The 18,865-nt window shown below is 43.6% G+C and overlaps 1 protein-coding gene across 4 annotated transcripts in view; it reads left to right on the plus strand.

Annotated features, from left to right (window-relative positions):
* The window catches only part of dym (dymeclin), a 73,170-nt gene that overhangs the window by 10,122 nt on the left and 44,183 nt on the right, over positions 1 to 18,865 (plus strand). For all 4 annotated transcript variants that reach the window (XM_084693706.1, XM_084693705.1, XM_084693704.1 and 1 more), the window contains 5 exons: positions 227 to 320; positions 1,991 to 2,124; positions 2,532 to 2,604; positions 4,753 to 4,878; positions 10,913 to 11,055. In XM_084693706.1, coding sequence (XP_084549832.1) covers positions 227 to 320; positions 1,991 to 2,124; positions 2,532 to 2,604; positions 4,753 to 4,878; positions 10,913 to 11,055 — 570 coding nt within the window. The remainder of the gene's footprint in view (positions 1 to 226; positions 321 to 1,990; positions 2,125 to 2,531; positions 2,605 to 4,752; positions 4,879 to 10,912; positions 11,056 to 18,865) is intronic.

An 18,865-nucleotide genomic window follows, 5' to 3' on the forward strand; every position in this document is an offset into this window, starting at 1 on the left:
ATACTAAAAGTTTGAGAAATGGTGCTTTGTATGACAGCAGACTTTAGACTGAGATCTCACAACAGGCTTTGAGGTTAGATGTTTTTGAGGATTGTACTACATTTCAGTGGCTCCTGAGGCCCTTTATGCCATAAGTCTTAAAAGTCTGTAGAAAATTATAGTCATTCTATATTCTCTTGTGGTGGCATCTTATCTCTTATATTGCACCTTGTTCCTTTTTTCACAGTCGAGAATAACCCCAGAACTGGAAACTTGGGTGCACTCATAAGAATCTTCCTCGGGAGAACCAAAGAGTTAAAAATATCAACAGAATGCCAAGAGTGAGTATGCGAAAACAATGTCTGGTTAGTAAGTCCCTTGAAGTCCCTTAAAAACATGAATAGGTTGATGCAACTGAATTGTGTGTGTAAACACAATGTGTGTGTAAACACTGCTTAAAAAAAAAAAAAAATCTCAAAATTACCGTAAAGAAAAAAACTATCATTATGACGGTTTTGCTTGTTTACTCTGAACTAAACAAAGCTTGCATAATGCCACCTGTGTGTGGTGTTTTGCAATTTGGTTGTTGTTGCTAAACTATGCTGAGCAACAGGGCCCTATTTTAACGATCTGAAACGCAAGTATCAAAACACAAAGCACAAGTAAGTTTGTGGGCGGGACTCCGGCGCTGTTGCGACTATACCGGCGGGATAAATGACTTTGCACCTGTCGCAAATCTAAAATGGGTTGGTCTGAAGTAGCTACATTACTAATGGGTCTGGTTTGGGCATAACATGCAATAAACATGCAATCAGAGCGTCATCTCACATTCCCTTTAAAAGCAGGCACGCTTGTTCCATGACAGATTGCTATTATAACGGCGGATTTGCCAGGCGCACGCAAGGAGCAGTACACAGCCGAGGAGACTGACGTTCTAGTCAGGGCCGTAAAATATGACATTGTATGGAAAAGGCGGAGCAGCTTTCACATTGCACTAAGTTGCCCACTCATGCTGCTTATTCAAATTCTTATTTTTATATATATTTTATTTTTTAAATTGTTATATTTAGTTCTTTAGTTCTATTATTTTAACCATTGTACTTTTTTACTTAATTTAAGACCTGTAAATGTTTATTGTTTGCACCTTCCTGCCACAGTAAATTCTGTGTTTGTGTAACACACATGGCGAATAAACCGAATTCTGATTCTGATTGTGATGGGAGAAGAAACCCACCCAAAGCTTTGGTTAAACAGGCGTGGGAGGAAATTGCCACAATTATTACAAGTCAAGTTCACATACATAGATTCCTCATGAAAATCGTTTTAATAATTGACATGAAAGAAATGTAACAGCCATACAATAAATCAAAACAATGTAACGTAGCTTTGCAGGAACAAGACCCTGGCCTCGCCAGCAGTGTGCAAGGGCCAAGCTTGTGCCCTTAAAATAGCATCTGAATAACGCGCCATTGGTTTTAGACTACGCTTTTCCTGATCTGTGGCGGATTTGTTTTTCTGAAACTGCAAAATGGCACCAGGGAACGTTTGTGCCGGAACACACCTTCTATTTCGCTGAACTGCCCCCGGGAGCGCAAATCCCTAATTTAATAATGTGCGTCTGTGGAGGGAAAAGTCCGCTTTGCGTCAAGTGCAAACTCGTAATGAAAACACTTAAGTCGTTGACAAAGTCATTTGCGCTGGGTGCAAGATGGGGCCCACAATGTCATTGTAGGGACATCAAGGCTGTGTGTGTGTGTCTCTCAGGAAGAGAGCAAAGCTAGGGTAAGAGAGCCAACTAACCATCATGTCTGTCAGTAATTAAGTCCTTTTTCAGCATAAGAAGTTTCTTAAGTTACCCCCAGATCAGAGTGCACTTGTGTACTGTCAGTCACAGAAATATTTGGTTGGTGTGTGTACAGTGGGTCTCATATACCCACCTGATATATGCTTTCAACAGTTTTGTAATTGTCTCTACTTTAGTTGTGTGAATGTTCTTTTTATCCCATTAAAGTCAGCTGTTTATCTGGCAAGCTCACAATGCCTTGTTCATGATCCGATGCCTGCTCAAAGTCTTCATCCGGGAGATGTGTGAAGTAGACCTGCACTTTCAGCTGTCCTGCCGGGAGAGGGCACCAGGCACCTGCGGTGAGCACCATCTCTGCTATTCATGACAACATTACAGAGCCCAAGGAGCTGGAACTGCAGCCATCTGAATTCAGTTTTTGTATTAGTTTAGTCATCTCATTTTCCCTACCTGCTTTACTGTGGGGGTCTATTTTTGGCCCAAGGACACAGATGTAATCAGACGTGGGAAAACACCATATCATCAACATTAGAAGGGCTGGACCCTGGCTCTCATAGTTGGATGAGCCACAGTAGCTGTGCTCTGCCACTTTAAACTAGAACATCGGAAATACTTGTTGCTAGCAAACCACATCTCAGAATTATATTGGATGTTATATGTTTTTTTCTTTCTCTCCCATCCTCCCTCTTCACTTTCCTTGCCCTTTCTCTTTACGTTCACCTTTCCCTCCTCCACTCAATCTCTTTAGATACAGGAAATGAGGACCTTCTGGAAGAGCTGATGTGCAACCTGGTCCACCTGATCATGGAAGTGCCTCTGCTGTGAGTATATTCAGGGATGCCGGGGGCCCTAAACAAGCAGCACAGACCTTGTCGGCCATCTGGTGTCTTATGTGTAAACACGTGTACATGTGTAAGACCCTCAGTAGTAAAACAGAACACACAGAACCAGCAGTCCTTAAGGGATGGTTCTGATTGTCTGTCTTTTGTTTGTCAGAGACTGCGGGTGCTGGCCTGGCTGGCCCAGCACTAGGCTTTGTTGGGCAGGTAGGTGCTTGGCTCTGTGTGCCAGCCCAAAGCTGTCTAAGCAACAAAGTTAATTTCAATGCATATTTCAACTCTGCCACTGTGCTCTCTTGAAGAGAGGAATTGAATGAGAGAAAGAAATAAAAATACATTGCGAGAGAGAAAATGTGTTGTTCCAGTCACTGTATGATACCATTATAACACTTTAAACTCCAAGTGTAGCCAAATTTACATTCTGTAACAAACAGATTGATAGAGATAGACAATAATTCACAGACAGCTCTCTTCTCCATATCATGCTCTTCCTAACTTCTAATAAGGGTTCCAGTGTCTCCTATACTCTCTCTGGTGTGTCTGTGGGAGACAGAGACAGGTGGGAGAAAGAGACAGGTGGGAGACAGGTGTGTCTGTGGGAGACAGACACACCACACTCTCTTTCTGCTTCCTCGCTCTCATGAATACAAATGGATGGGTTCCATACAAATGGATCCCTTGGAATTATCAATTTTCCTGGCTGAACATTCCAGCATGTCTTTGCGTACTGCTTCCAAGACGTTTGTCATGCGTGGGACATAGAGCCGGTAACAGGATGAGGAGGATGACAGGGAGTGATAGACACGTGCCAACCTTTTTCGTTACTAGCTTTAGCTTATGCTCATATGGGCACGAGCATCACACCACTGGAAAAGGAGACTTTAAAGTACTTCTGTCTTCTCACAGAACTTGAACTATTTATTAAAAGGTTATTGGCATATTTGCATAGGGTTGAGAAAGGGTTGACAAAAGTGTTACTTTCTCTAGTCTTTTCCGTCTTCCCTTTTTCATCAGTAATACAAATCTGTATTGTGTACTGTGTAACAAAAGGGTTCTGCATTCCAGCATTCTTTGTTTGAGAGAGGGCTTCACAATATTCCTTGTTCTGAAGCTTTGTTGCCATCATTCATTTCCTAGCTACGTGTTCCGAGTATCTAGTGGCAGATCCAGACAGAGGAAAACGCAGGGCTGGAAGGAGGTCTTGAATAGTGTGGGGGATTCCCACATATCCGCTTTGTAATTGGATATCACAGTAAAGGCCTAAGTTGTGTAGCTCCATCTCCACATAGGTTTTAAAGATTTAACAGACTTATCAATATGTTTAAACCTGGCAGGCAAAACTTGCAGATTGATGCTCATTGATGTAGACTTGTGGTCAATTTCTGCTGTGGATCAGCAATTGGTTCAAGCTGGCATATTACCTTTATTTCCTGATGAACCAGGCTTCTGAAAATCCATCACAGCCTTTTTAAGAATAAATCCAATTAAGAATATAGGGCTATGGTTGCTTCTGTCATTGGTTGGTGTTTACTGTAGTGGGTGGCAAAATAATCCTCAAGGGTTATTAACTGCAAGAGGAATGGATGTGTGTTAAACACAGCACACAATTGTACTTGGTATGTGTCCCGTGCTTTGATATAAGGCCCTCCCACTGCCTACGCTGTGAGTGGGTTTGTGTGCGTGCCTGTATGTAAATATGTATTTTAATAAGACGGCGTGTATGTTAATATGAATGCCTGCCTGTCCACATATGTGTAACAGGCAACAGTGTTACCTCTGCGTTAGACTCACAAATACAGACTCAAGCTGATCTTTTCACTTCCAAGTCTTTGTTATACTGGCCACATTTAGAACATACTCTTCCACAACATAAATTAGTCTTAACTCCACTCACTTGCTCAGTGCTCTTGGAGGACATACAGTTCAGTATCTTACAAAATCCCAATCATATAATTTTCACAGAGAGTTGAAGGTGGTGGGACTGAGGAGGGACTAAAGTGTAAAATGTAATATAACATCCTAATTTCAGTGAGCCTACTGCTTGAGTGACACTGGCCAACAGATGCTGTGTAGAGAGGGTCAATATGTTGTTACCTGCATGCAACTGACCATGTGTGTGTGTGTCTGCAGTGATATCACGTACAGCATCCTGTTTGAGGCAGTGACCACACTACTGGTGCTGCTGTCCTACCAGCTCTTCCACAAGGACATCATCAGAGACAGCCTCATCTACCAGCACATCATGAAGGGCAGATGGTGGGTGTGTGTGTTTGCGTGTGAGAACCTGTGTGTATGTGTAGTTGTGTGTAACCAGATGGGAGCTACTGCATAATATTACCACCGAGCCACTTGTGCTTGACTCCCAAAAACTGATCTTAGTCCAGGGTAGAGGCCCCTGCTTCACTTTTCTCCCTCTTACCTCTTTTCTACCAACGTGAACCGGGAGCTAGTTGGGAGCTCCGGTTTGCTTTTCCACGGGCTAGAGAGCCACCACAGAGCCAGGTCTTACGTGACTGTATACGTCTCATCTTTCCCAGCAATCCTAGCGTGGCCCTACCAAAGACAAAGCCTGTTTTATAAATCCGAAGTAAGCTCAAAATTTGTGTTTGTCTTTTCAATCATTTGACAGTATTATGATAAAATACAGTAACTAGCGTCCGCACTGCACTGAGATGCTAGCTAGGGTATCGAAAAGTCGGAGCAAATTTACAAATCAGCTGTCTCATCAATAAGCACATTTTCAGTGACTGCACTGCCCATTTCTTGTCACATATTAATTCAGATGCTGGAATATAAATAGTAAAATCTTTTAGAAATGGCGGTCAAAGGATTCTGTTCGTCTTGTTGGTAACCCTGCCCCCAGCCCCTGACGCAAGCGGTTCTCACTTTTGGGCCAGCAATGTTTTGGTGCTACTTACGAACCACTTTCCCTGGTTTGGAGCTGGTGCTTTGGGTGTCGAAACACAAATAACTGGTTTGAGATTTAGCACTGGCTCCGAACCAGCACCCAAAATGCATTGGTGGAAAAGCGGTATTATACCCCCTTTCCACCAAAGTGAACCGGGAGCTGGTTCTAGAGCCAGTTCTGAGCTGGTTCAATTTGCGAGCCTTGTAAGAACAAGGTGGCAAATGCAGAACACAAAAGCAAACGCAGTAACTTATAAAATTATTTAATTATTTTAAAATATTTTGCATATTTGCCTTGTGATTTAATATCAATTTCATTGAAGCTTACTTTGACAATTCTTGCTCTGATTTAACTCAGTCAAATAACTCAAATAAATATTTGGTCAATATTAACACACTGTCCAGTTTATCCACCCATTAGATTAAGGGACATCTTTTAGCTTTATGGGTCAATATTTACGTTTTATGGTAGAAAATATGCAGAAGTATATGACATGTAGAAATAACTCAAATTTGAGAGAACAACGGTTGTGCAGGCTTTAGCACACCCATTAAAACGCAGACACATGCAACTGGCATGCACCGTATGCATGGGAAACTGTATTTACACAGCTAGCTACATAACTGTGCCAAACTTCCATAAAATTACCTCAGCTAATCTTCCTAAACTCCGTATAATTATAGCATAAGTATGTGTCTGGCTAGTTACTTAAACCATTTCTAAACAAGATATTTTAAAAACATTTGCTAATTCTTGTCAAACTAGATTTTTCATCTAACTAGCTAGCTAGACTCATGTTGCTAGGTAGCCCCAACCTCCCACAATTAACTAGCTAGCTACTGTAGCAAACATTACAAATCACACCAAAATCTATATTAGATTTATAATCTATATTATATTGACCCTTGCCAAAGGCAAGCACCCCCAATAAGGGTTAGTGGGCAAGGCAACAAGTGGTATGTAGGAGCATCCTACAAAAACACAAAATGGAACGAAGTGGAAAAACTCAAGTAAGGGTCTTACTCTTGGGGGGCATCTCAGGGCTTGCTCGCTCTTCTCCTAATCTGGGTCAGTTCTGCTTGGTGAAAAATACAGCACAATACAATTACTTAAACAGGTCACAGTCTTTGCTGGAGCATGTCTTTCACCTCTTCTGACTCCTCGTCACCAGGGGTGAAAGTAAGCCGGTACTGGCCGGTACAGTACGCCGTACCAGTAAGAAATGTCTTCCCGCTACGCCGTACCAGGAAGAAATTACGACACGCACAGGCCCGTCGCGACGAGGCAAGCAAAACAAGTAATTGCTTGGGACGCCGAGCTGGCTTGGGGCCCCAAGACAACGACTAGTTAAGAATAAAATGCAACGACAAACTTCGAGTGCCCCTTTGATAGTCAATGCAGTAAAGTGCATTTACACTGTTATTGGGATCCCCCTCAAGAGGCCCCTCTCATGATCTGTGCTGCTGGCAAAATACAAAACCTCGTCGGTGTGCTGTGTCCCGTGTGTCCCGTGATACTAGAGTGATAAGAAGTCCTAGTGAATGCTTGATAAGTAGACTATAATAAAGTAAATAAACAAATAGATAATTAGGCTAAGTTAAATTTTTGCACATTAAACCTGTATCATAGTACCACCAAGAAATAAAAACTACTTTCACCCCTGCTCGTCACACTCACCTTGTCACACTCACTCGCTGGCTCTCCGGCCTCGTCCACACTAATATGTTTTGTTTGAAAACAGCTTTTTCCAAAAGTTGCTCATCCACACAGAAACGTTTGAAAATGCTTATGTCTTGGTACTGCGCATGAGTAAAACATAAGACCCTTCGACATGCATCATTTCCATCTGGCGTTTATTTATGTATTATTATGTACAAACTGACATTACTCTCAGCTCTGCCAGAACTGCTTCAAGGTCATCCGCATCATTCTGCTGGACCTATGTGCAGCATTTAATACGGTCAACCATCAGATCCTGCTCGCTAGACTTTCTGAGATGGGCATCTCTGGCACTGCACTTCAGTGAATCACATCCTACCTGTTGGGAAGATCCTACCAGGTCTCCTGGGGAGGCAAAGTGTCAGCGCGCCGCCAGCGCTCCTCTGGTGTCCCACAGGGCTCTGTCCTTGGACCCCTCCTCTTCTCCCTGTACACCACCTCCCTTGGACCGATCATCACCTCCCATGGCTTCTCCTACCACTGCTATTCTGATGACACACAGCTGTACCTGTCTTCATCCTCTGCCAGGAACCTCGGGGTTACCATGGATGACAACCTCTCCCTCACAACCAAATTGCTGCAGTCTCCCGGTCGTGTGGATTCACCCTCTACAACATCCGGAAGATCAGGAGATATCTGTCTGAGTATTCTACCCAGCTGCTAGTCCAAGCACTTTTCCTCTCCAAATTGGACTACTGCAACTCGCTTCTCGTCGGTCTCCCAGCATGCGCCACATGCCCTCTCCAGAGGATTCAGAACACAGCAACCCACCTGGTCTTCAACCTACCCAGACACTCCCATGTCACCCCGCTTCTCATCTCCCTTCACTGGCTGCCCATCACAGCCCGTATCAGATTCAAGACCCTGGTACTGACTTTCCGAGCGGTGAATGGGACTGCCCCTGCCTACATCCAGTCTCTCCTCCAGCCTTACACCCCCACCCGCTACCTACGGTCTTCTTCTGACAACCTTCTGGTGGTCCCACCTCTCAAGACTAGGGATGGGTATCGTTAATTTTTATCGATATCGATACCATTTTCGAGACTGCTTAACGATTCGAGTCTTTATCGATACCACTATCAATACTTTTCTATATCTTAAGTAAAACAGATAGAACAAGGGGAAGGTGTTGCTCTCAGGAGGAGGCTGGCTCAATGGAGCATATAAGCACAATGGATCCTGACTCTGGCTAAATCTAAATCTTTCCACTACAGATGTACTATCCACAACATGGATGAGTAACTAGACTGTGGTTGGTTGACAAAAAGTGACATTGTCAAGCTCATCGACTTTATGAAAATTTCAACAAAAGGCACCTGATATAGCTAAATGACCAGCTAACCAAACCCAAACCTTCCTTATCTTATCCCTATTTTCTTCTGTCTCTGTTTTTGTTTAAAACTATGCTAAGCATCCCACAGAGCCATGCTCGTGGTGACTGTTTTGAATGATCAGCAGTGAGGGGGGGGGGGGCTTGTCTTTACTCACACACTGTGCTCGTAAATCATTTTTGCAGTTTGCGCACACATCAAATTTTAGGGGCATATGCGAGTCAAATAGTTGCACTGCTGAGCCCTGAATTGGCTTATTATTGTCAACAACGGAGACTCGTTACGAAGTTGGGGTGCGCTTACCAGAGGATTGTCCTGCAAAGGCAGCTGGAGTTTGCACCGTTGCGACTCGGAGACAGTCGAAGTAGGCTACTGCATTTTATCTTATATCTGATGCAGGTGCTTTTTCATCGCAGCTGTTTTCCCCCCTTTACAAAAAATTACTTTAGAACATATATTGCACTTTGCTTCGTCTTTATCTTTGGCTTTAATAAAATGTAGCCACGCCTTTGACCGTTTTGTGCATTCTGCCATCGTAGCTAGCCACCAAATGATAAATGAAACGAAGTAGCATGTGAGGCAATTAAATTCTTCTTTGTTTAGTTTAAAGGCGGTTGTCAGGCATTTCAATTGAATTAGTCATTTTATTAGTCAAACGTATGTTTCTGCACCAGTGATTTGATTTAAATAACATTACTTGTTTCTCGAGACATAAATCAACGTTACATTATATTACTTGGTCTCGATAGCGGTATCGATAAGCTTGGACCTTATTGTTATTCGGGTTTTGAGAAATTTGGAACCGGGTCCTTACAGAACCGGTTCTCGATACCCATCCCTACTCAAGACCGCCCACTCCCAGCCAAGCTCTTCTCCTGTCTGGCCCCCCAATGGTGGAATCATCTCCCCACCAAAGATACTGACTATCTCCCCACCTTCAAGAAAAAGGCTAAATACGCCCTTGTTCCGGGAGTTCAACAGTACTTAAGAAAGATTTGTTGGATCTGATGTTAGTTTATTTCCTACAGGAACATAATGACACTTACTGAGGGACTTGTTGCACTTGTTGGTTAGTTGTAACTGAGTTAACTACTTGTACTCGCTGTAAATTATATTATTGTTGCTTGCTTTCCTACAGGTACACTGCAATGGTTTTTTGTCGGCTATCTCGTTGTTTATAATCATTGACCTATGCACTTTTTGTAAAGCTCTCTCTAGGAAGTTGCTTTGAATAAAAGCGTCTGCTAAATTAATAAATTTAAATCTTTAACAACGCAATTCAACTGGAGAGTAGCCAAAACAACTGCGATACAACATTGTCCACTATCTTCTTTAGGACTGAATGGGTCACATGACTGCGTCCCATGACAAAAAATGCGTCAATAGGTGCGTTCGACATGACCCGACTTCATGCGGTGCCGCAGCCGGCTGCAAGCGGCTGACTTGAAAAAGTGCATTCTGGTTAGACTTTTTGTCCGACTTGAGACGGCGCCGAGGACACGTCACTGTGACGTCGCCATCAAAGTACCGTGAGATCTATACGAGAACTGCCAGCTGTGTAGCCGAGCGTATTTTCTCAAAAGCAACTGCACAGGTTCAAGTGATGACACAGCTATTTCATGATTGGCCAGACTCACACAACTTTGTTGTGTTTTGTAATATTAGGACACCTTCAGTTTCGCCAACGCTCAAAAAAGTTTAATTTAATAAAAAATGAGTTGAAGAAAGGGTTTTAGTCAGCCTCTTCACTAACGGAAAGACTAAGTTTAATTATAAAAACAGTAAAGTAAGCAAAACAGCGCTTGATCGGCCATGACTGACATCAACGCAGCAAACCACGAGAAGCTGGAATGTCTGACTTCACAGAGCCGTTTTCAACTCCTCCCCGACTGCAAGCGGCTACTCTCGCCGGTCGTTTCATGCAGCCGCAGTCCATGTCGAACGCACCTATCATTTTAGAAAGCCTTCATTTCAAAAAGCTGTCTCAGTGTTGACAGAAGGCCAAAACAGAGAGACGAAAACATATATCTGTGAACGGGGCCTCCAATTATCCATGAGTTCTTCCCAATCAGCTGATGAGAAACAAGTGTGTGGCCCATCAGCTGATTGGGGAGTGGGAAAGGGGACAAACACGTATGACCTGTTTGTGCTGGAGCCTGTGCTGCTGTCCGTGAAACTGGCTGCAATGCAGCAGCTCCAACACTCTGGGGTTTGAGCAACATATGTGTGCACTGTATGTGTGTCTTCTAGTGCATGTGTCACTGTGCGTTTGTGTCTGTGTTCCAATGTGGTGTTCTATTGTTTGTGACTGTACTGTTTTGTGTCCCCCCAGTCTGGAACTGACCAGTCGACTTGTCAAGACTCTTCTCTACAACTTTATCCGACAGGAGAAGTGCCCGCCTCCGGCCACCTACATCTTTGACAATCAGTCAGATGGAGGAGGCGTGCTCTACGGCCTGGCCTCTGGAGTTGCCAGTAAGTCATAGCACACACACTCATGCAGAAAGTCCACTCTATGCCACTGCTACCGTGGCTGCCGTTTGTCGTCAATAACACTACCCACTCAGCGATTCACATTTCCAAGATGACAGCCTTTCTCTTACATATCTCTCCATCTGTCCTTTCAAACATTTCATTCTACCTGTGTGTTTGTGTGTGTGTGTAGAGGCAATCAATCAGTTAGAGGCAGCAAAGGTACAGTAAGAGGTCAGACTAGTTTGTCTAGTGCAGGGGTGGGGATACGGCCCTAGACATAATTTGGTCCGGCCCGCCATGGCACTTCAGGAACCATATTATTAGGTGCATTATTTGGCAGCAGTACTATTTTAATATGCAGAAGAGGACCGAGGAGGCGCGCAGCGTTGCGTACCAATGTACCAAAAAATGTTGCACGCTCTGCACGCTCGCATTGAGTGTGGAATTCCTTTCTAGCAAATCAAACCCAGAGTACGTTGTTGGTTTGGCTTAAGCCCTGAAGGTTTACAGCGTCTTGCTCCGCGCCTGATTAACACTCGGATCGAAAAGCAGTCTCAAAAATTGTAGCAATATAACAAATAAAACGATCCCTTTCCGTAATCATGATACCTCCCCAGAAATGTTCACTGCACCCCCAGTCAAAGCAGGCTGCATCCGTGCCAGCTAACATCACAAAGAGAAGGAGTTCCAGCCATCACATTAGGGGTGAGTTAATTAGATGTTTGACCAAATATAGCAGGCCCATTTTTAAGTTGATAATTCTGTACGGCCCCCGAATGATTTTATAAATATCCAAATGGCCCTTTGCAGAAAAAAGGTTCCCCACCCCTGATCTTGTGGATTTGTGATGCTAATGACTCCAGACCATGCTGTATGTGTGTGAGGCTGGTATTTCTATGATTGATAAAGCTCTTGTGAGTGTGTGTTTGTGATACATGTGCTTGTTAGTGTGTAAGTACGGGAATGCTGTCATGGGTTTTTCTTTAGATAAGTATCCTTTGTTGGTTGCTGTCACCTATCATACTGCCAGCCAGCCAGTCATTGTGTCTGTCTCTTTATGCTTACTACAAAGGTTATGGTGCGCTATCCTGCTCTGTACTCCCTGAGACAGATACTGTGTGTCGCCCCAACAGACACACAAATTTCAATAAATAAATATAAATAATTGTGAGGTGTCAGATGGCTAAGCGGTGAGGGAGTTGGGCTAGTAATCAGAAGGTTGCCGGATCGATTCCCCGGCCTGCAAAAATTATGTTGTGCCTTGGGCAAGGCGCTTCAACCTACTTCACCCTAGGATTGAAAAACAGCCTAGGATTTTGAAACGCAGAATGGCCCGCGACCTACAACATGGTTCCCCAATTATATTTCCAATAGGGCCAAATTTAGTCTGGCATGCCAAGCCAAGGGCCAACATGTTTTTTTTTTTTTTTTTGTGTCAGTTTTATGCACGGGTGTTACTTCTATTATGATTGTATAACTATTAGTAGTTGTGTTGTCTTAAATTAGTCTTAAACCAACGATTTTATCATGAAATGCCCCTGGAGCATATTCTGTGCAAACACAAAGTCCAGCAAACGCAACAGACAGCTGTTCCATGTCAGTTTGGTCACAGGACGAGTCTATTGGTAGTGCGAATGCTTCCTTTTTCCTCAAATGTTATTAGACTGGAAAAAACACTGCTCTGTTAAAACTTTGACTCTTCTGGTGGCCGTGTTAGCCGAAAGCTCACTTGTTTAACAGCTCAACAACCTTTTGTGGATTTTTTCCTATTGGTTTAAAACTTCGGCAGCCATCCATGTCAATTTACTCGGCATCGGCGAATGGCTTCTTAGCTCTTGCAAGCTTCCAAGAAACGTGTAAAGAGGCAGCTGTTGCGCTCAATTGTGCCGATGTTGTCATACACATAGTTAAAACCGAGGGCTTGTATGATGTTATTATGCTTGCATTTTTTTGTTTTTTTTGGGGTAGTTTGCATTTAAACTAGCAGCATAAATATAGTTAAAACTGTCAGCGCGGGCCAGACATTTGGCTCTTGCGGGCCGCTAATTGGGGTTGGCTGCTCTACAACATCCGAAGATCAGGAGATACCTGTCTGAGCATTCCACCCAGCTCCTATTTCAAGCACTTGTCCTCTCAAAGTTGGACTACTGCAACTCGCTGCTCGCCATTCTCCCAGCATGCGCAACCCACCCTGTCCAGAGGATTCAGAATGCGGCAGCCTGTCTGGTCTTCAATCTATCCAGACGCTCCCATGTTACCCCACTCCTCATCTCCCTCCTCTGGCTTCCCATCACGGCCTGTATCAGATTCAAGACTCTGGTACTGACCTTCTGAGCAGTGAACGGGACTGCACTTGACTACATCAAGTCTCTCCTCCAGCCTTAGGCCGAATCCCAATACTCCCCCTTACCCCTTAGCTACTGGTGTCCCATACTATTTTTGAGTTAGGGGTAGGACTAAGACGAAGGGGTATACACCCCTTAAAACCAAGTAAGATCGGGAGCTTACTTGAAACCTATGGCTATGTGAATACTATGCGACCGGCAACAATGGCGGCCAGATCATCCAGAGTCCGATAAATGTAATATTTTTGGCTTAATTAATAGATTTTTTTAGTTGACAGTCTTGTTTTGTGGTATACACAGTCCTGTACATATATATTTGCAAACATTTTCCTAATTGAAACGTTTCTAAAAAACGCTAGTTTGGTACGCTAATGTTACAGTGCTGATTTGCACAACAGTCCCGCATTTCTCTGACTAGCATGTCTACAGTTAAGTAAACTCCATTAGCAGCGAACTTCGTTTGATATCACTGCATAACACTACTTGCTTTGGAGATATCGATACGTGCTAGATGACGTACCCGTAACCCAGTGGCGTCCCATTTCTTAGGGATATGTAGCCCTTACCCCTCAGTTTCGAGGGCCAAGGGCTAGGGGTAAATTAGGGGGTTGGGGTAAGGGGTAAGGGGGAGTATTGGGATTCGACCTTACACCCCCAACCGCCACCTACGGTCTTCTTCTGACAACCGTCTGGTGGTCCCACTGCTCAAGAGCCCCCGGTCCCAACACAAGCTCTTCTCCTGTCTGGCACCCCAATAATGGAATCAACTCCCCATCGCCGTCAGGGACACTGACTGTCTCTCCACCTTCAAGAAAAGGCTCAAGACGCACTTGTTCCGGGAATACAACGGCACTTAGGAATGATTGGCTGGACCTGATGTTGGTTTCCTCCAGGATCACAATGACTATTGAGAGACTTGTTGGTTTGTTGTAACTGTCCTAAAATTATTGTACTTGCTGTGAAATATATTATTGTTGCTTGCTTTTTCCACAGGTACACTCTTGCACTTTTTGAGGTTCTTGCTGTTTAATTGTAACGTCTAACTACATGCTCTTATTGTTTTTCCCTTTAGGACTTATTTGGTTTATGCATACAATGTATGCTTCATGTTTGGCTACCCGCAATATTTCTCGTTGTTTTGATCAGTGACCTATGCACTTTTGTAAAACTCTCCTTTGGAAGTTGCTTTGGATAAAAGTGCTGGTAAAGGCTCCGTCACACCATAACGTTCTGGTTAAACTTTTCTGAAAGTTCTAATCGTTCTATTTCGAGCGTTTTAGAGCGAGGTGGACACATTTGGCGTCTAACGTGTGACTATGACGCATGACAAGCATGGGACTGATGCATGAGCAGCGTGTCACCCAGCGTGCCACCCTTTTCTCCTTTTCTTTTCCTTTCCATTTCTTTGCAAGAGAAACAACAATGTTTTTACGTTATGTCTCCGTCGCAAAATACTTTTTATACAGTGCACGCAATCTCATTGCTTCCACCCACTCCAACGAATTGGCCGTACGAAAAAAAGTTTTTATTGACCAATCGCGATCTGTAAACCGGACGGACAAGTGCATTGTTCAAGTTTATACGGGGAGAATCCCTACCCCTACACCCTTTGGATTTTGATTCGCTCCAGTTAAACAGTTGCTTGGTATTCAGGCCGTCCTCAAAGTTAGCATAAACTATTAGGCTATTTTTTATTTTTTTGCATAGTGCCGTGACCATAGCGGCCGTTAGTTTGACCGGCCGTTTGGGAAATCTCCCGATTCTCCCGATGGCCAGTCCGACACTGCTACCCACACACATACTTTCTGAAGGAGAGACTGTATCTTGATGTTGTTGGAAAGGTCGTTCTTGTGAGTCACTTGTCCTGCCCCTCATCTTTGTCCTTGAGCAGAATATCGTCCTATTTGTCCTCTTAAGCAGAATATCCAGCAGCATCCACACCTTCTAACCTTCCTCTGCCTAAACCTCATAGGGGGGGGTCCTTCCCTAACATAATACGTCAAGGGCATGAAACACCCCTCAGTATCTGACTTCTGATCTCTAGATAGACCTCAGTGGCTGACCGTCTGCTGTAGGGACTAACACCCTGCGTGGCAAGGCCAGACCTGGCTTAGTTCTCTTCTCCTCTCAACCTTCTCATCACCCCCCTCACCTCTTCTCTTGACAGACATTGTTACATTTCCTGTACAGGGGAGGTAAAATGCAACAGCTGAAAACAATGGCTGCACAGTGGCAGGTGTCCCAACTATTTATTACGTGTTTATTTCCGAGCGTAACAAACATCTGCCTGTGCCACAGTCTGTTAGCCAATACCCATCTTCCACAAGCAGTATACATCTAATCATGGGACTCATGGGTCTTTCAGCCATGCAGTGGCGCAGCGTTTGGTTTTAAGACTACAATGCTACATTGTCATACGCTTTGTGCGGGCAAAGTTTGAAGCTTTGTGTAACTGGCTTACCAACTAGCCACATTCATTAGCTGTTAGCATCACTGTTTTCATTGTCTGTTTTACATTAAACGAAAGGGTGGCAATGCCTAAAATGGCATTATCTAGCTACTGCATTTTTATTTTAATCTTGGTAATCATGCAAAAATGTAATGTCAAGCACTGAGTGTTAGATGGAATATGGGCATTACGCATGGGCAGATCTACAGGGGGGCAAGGGGGGCAGAGCTTTTCTCCCCTAGCTGCCCCTCTAACTTTGGTGATCCAAAAACAAACTGCCACTATGTCCACAAGCATTTACCGAAAGTTAATTGTTATTTAAAATGTATTCTTAGCCCCCTGCCCCTTAAATACTTAGCTACGTCCCTGCATCGAACGTGCAGAACGGCGTCCACACAGTCTGGCTTGCACACAACGAGTCTGCTGCGGTGCGGTGGCACTGTATCCCGGCGCGAATGAGCTGTCCCCGAGCCTCTGAAGTTTAATGTATGCTAAAGACGATTCAGCAAAAACAGCGAGTTTATTAAGTCAGCCAAAAGTCAAATTGCTCCCTCGTGATTTGCACTAAGCAGCCCTAGCCTGGTCCTAACCAGACCCTCGTACATTTCATTTGTACAGAGGGTCTGGGATCGCCCCATTGACAAGCGTTAACTTCCTTGAAGGCGGGTCCTCTGTTGAAGTTTAAAACTATTGGATCTGTCCAGACCCACTCTGATCTGCCATAACCAATCGCAAGCGTTCGCCTTAGCCAACTCCTTCACCACTACTGTAATGGAGCTAGCACACGTAGCTGGAAAATCTCACTTTTCTCGAACCCCATGGGAAGGAGGGCCACAACATCATGGCCACCAACAAAACTCAGCAAGGAATGTTCTTGCTCCGGCTTTAACTTATGGATATTCGGCAGCAGTGCCACAACCGCAGAATAGCTTCGCTTGCGTCTTTCTCCGCCACCATTACTGAACTACTCAAACTAGTGCACGACATTAACGTCATCGTTCACAGCCACTCCCTCTGTTCGCTGATTGGACCTACAAAAAATGTGTTTCTGAAAACCGACTTCAAAGTCAAACTCCCAGACCTAGTACAGAAGCAAAATTCAAATTGAGCGGAAGTACGTAAGAGGGCAGAGCCAGGCTAAAGCAGCTCTATAAAATCCACTTACATTCACATATCACAGCAATAAGGCTGCACAAATTAAACCAGGTTACAATTGGGGAAATAACAAATACAATAGCATTAAGTAGTCTAAACACTGATTTTATATTTGTTTACTTGTTAGCTGCTACAGGGCCCTACAGTGTAATGTAACACAAGAATAACCAGAGCTTTTCACATATCGACTCTTGCAGTCCAGAGTAGCTGAAGAAATTAGCTGGAGCCCAAACATGAAAAGGAAGGCTGAAGTTGGGGATATTGCCATCTTAAATTCAGAGAAGTACACAGGAGGAAGAGAATAAGGGAAATGAAGGAGAAGGCAGTAAACTGGAGAAACCAGGAGGGTCAGAGCAGGAGAAGACCACAGAAGGAGACGAGGAAATAAGTGAAGCAGAAGAGGAAATTAGTGAAGGAGACGAGGAAAAAGAAGAATCAGTAAGGAAGAAGAGGCTCTAGATTCAGAGAGAAAGACAGAGGCAGGGAGTAATCAAGAGGAGGCAGATGAAGATGACAGGGAGAAAGATGGTAGACCTGCAATTCCCCCTGGACCCCATGGTATGTTTTTATTCTTCTTCCACATAAATTGCCGTACAGTGGAATAATATTTAATGTCACTTATATGCATTGGCTATGTCCATGTATTGTAAAATTGCATTAGAGAATTATATTTGCCACTCTCCTCTTTCTTTTTTAAGATATATCAAAATGCAAAGGTAATGCAGTCTGATTTAAAGACATTCCCAAAGACACAACATGGAGCAGCAAAAAGAAGCTTCTACAGGGAGTGGTACAGTTCTCAGCCATGGCTTGAATATTCGGTCTAAAGATGCAACACACTGCTTTGCATGCAGACATTTTGCACATTTAAATATCAGTGTACAATTTCACAATATTATAATTTATGGCAAATTACTTAGCGGACCCGCTGGTTATGGTTCTGGTGTAACAAACTGTAGATGGCCCGTGATTCTAGATATTGTCTAAATCTCAATGCAAAGTTGCATTGAAAGGATACAGACTAGACTGATGCCTGTTGTTTTTTACTCTAAAGTGCTGACGGTTTATTTGATTATTAACAAGCGCTAATTAGCTGCAACCATGTCCAGTAGGCCATACTCCCATTACATTTTTGTGGACCGACAGAGATGTTTGTGAACAAGGGAAAGTTCAGTCCCAACGAATCAATCTGGGATGCTCAGGTTACAAAAAGAAAATACACAAAAATTACAGTCATGGCTGTGTGAAATCAGATGATTAATAGTAATATTCAAAATAATGTAATCCTTTTTTGCTGATCCGAAAAGTGATCAGATTTGTGACTCAAAACCGTGGTTCGATCCAAACTGTGAGTTTTGTGATCAAATCCACCATATTTGTGGGTGCATCATCCGGCTGAACTCACTACTTTACTACCGACAGCAGCGGCCACCTCAACTGCAAGAAGCAGAGGTACCCTCCATCAATCTTAAATACTAATGCAAAGGAACATACACTTAAAAAAGAACAGGAAATAATACCACAATTAACTCACCGTACCGTCAATAGTCAATGTATTCGTCAAATCGCCCCAACATGTTCTATTGAACACCAACATAAACAGTTTGTGAAAGTTGTGGTTTACTTGGTTGTCTGATGTGACCTCACTAGCCTGTAGAGGGAGGCAGATCCTGTGTGTACAAGGTTTTGTGTTAAGACATACTGCTTTTGGTTGAAGCTGCTGCAGCTACCAGGTTAACCAGCTGTCTCCTTCACACCCTCACCAGTCTCCTCAACTCCTTATTATCTTTCTCACTGGTTTCCTGTGTCCAGTCTCCTTTCGTCTCTTCCTTTTTCTTTCTTCAATCACTCACCATCTCCC

Source organism: Hypomesus nipponensis, chromosome 27 (genome assembly GCF_054491055.1).
Source record: "Hypomesus nipponensis isolate SF chromosome 27, ASM5449105v1, whole genome shotgun sequence".
NCBI lineage: Eukaryota > Metazoa > Chordata > Actinopteri > Osmeriformes > Osmeridae > Hypomesus > Hypomesus nipponensis.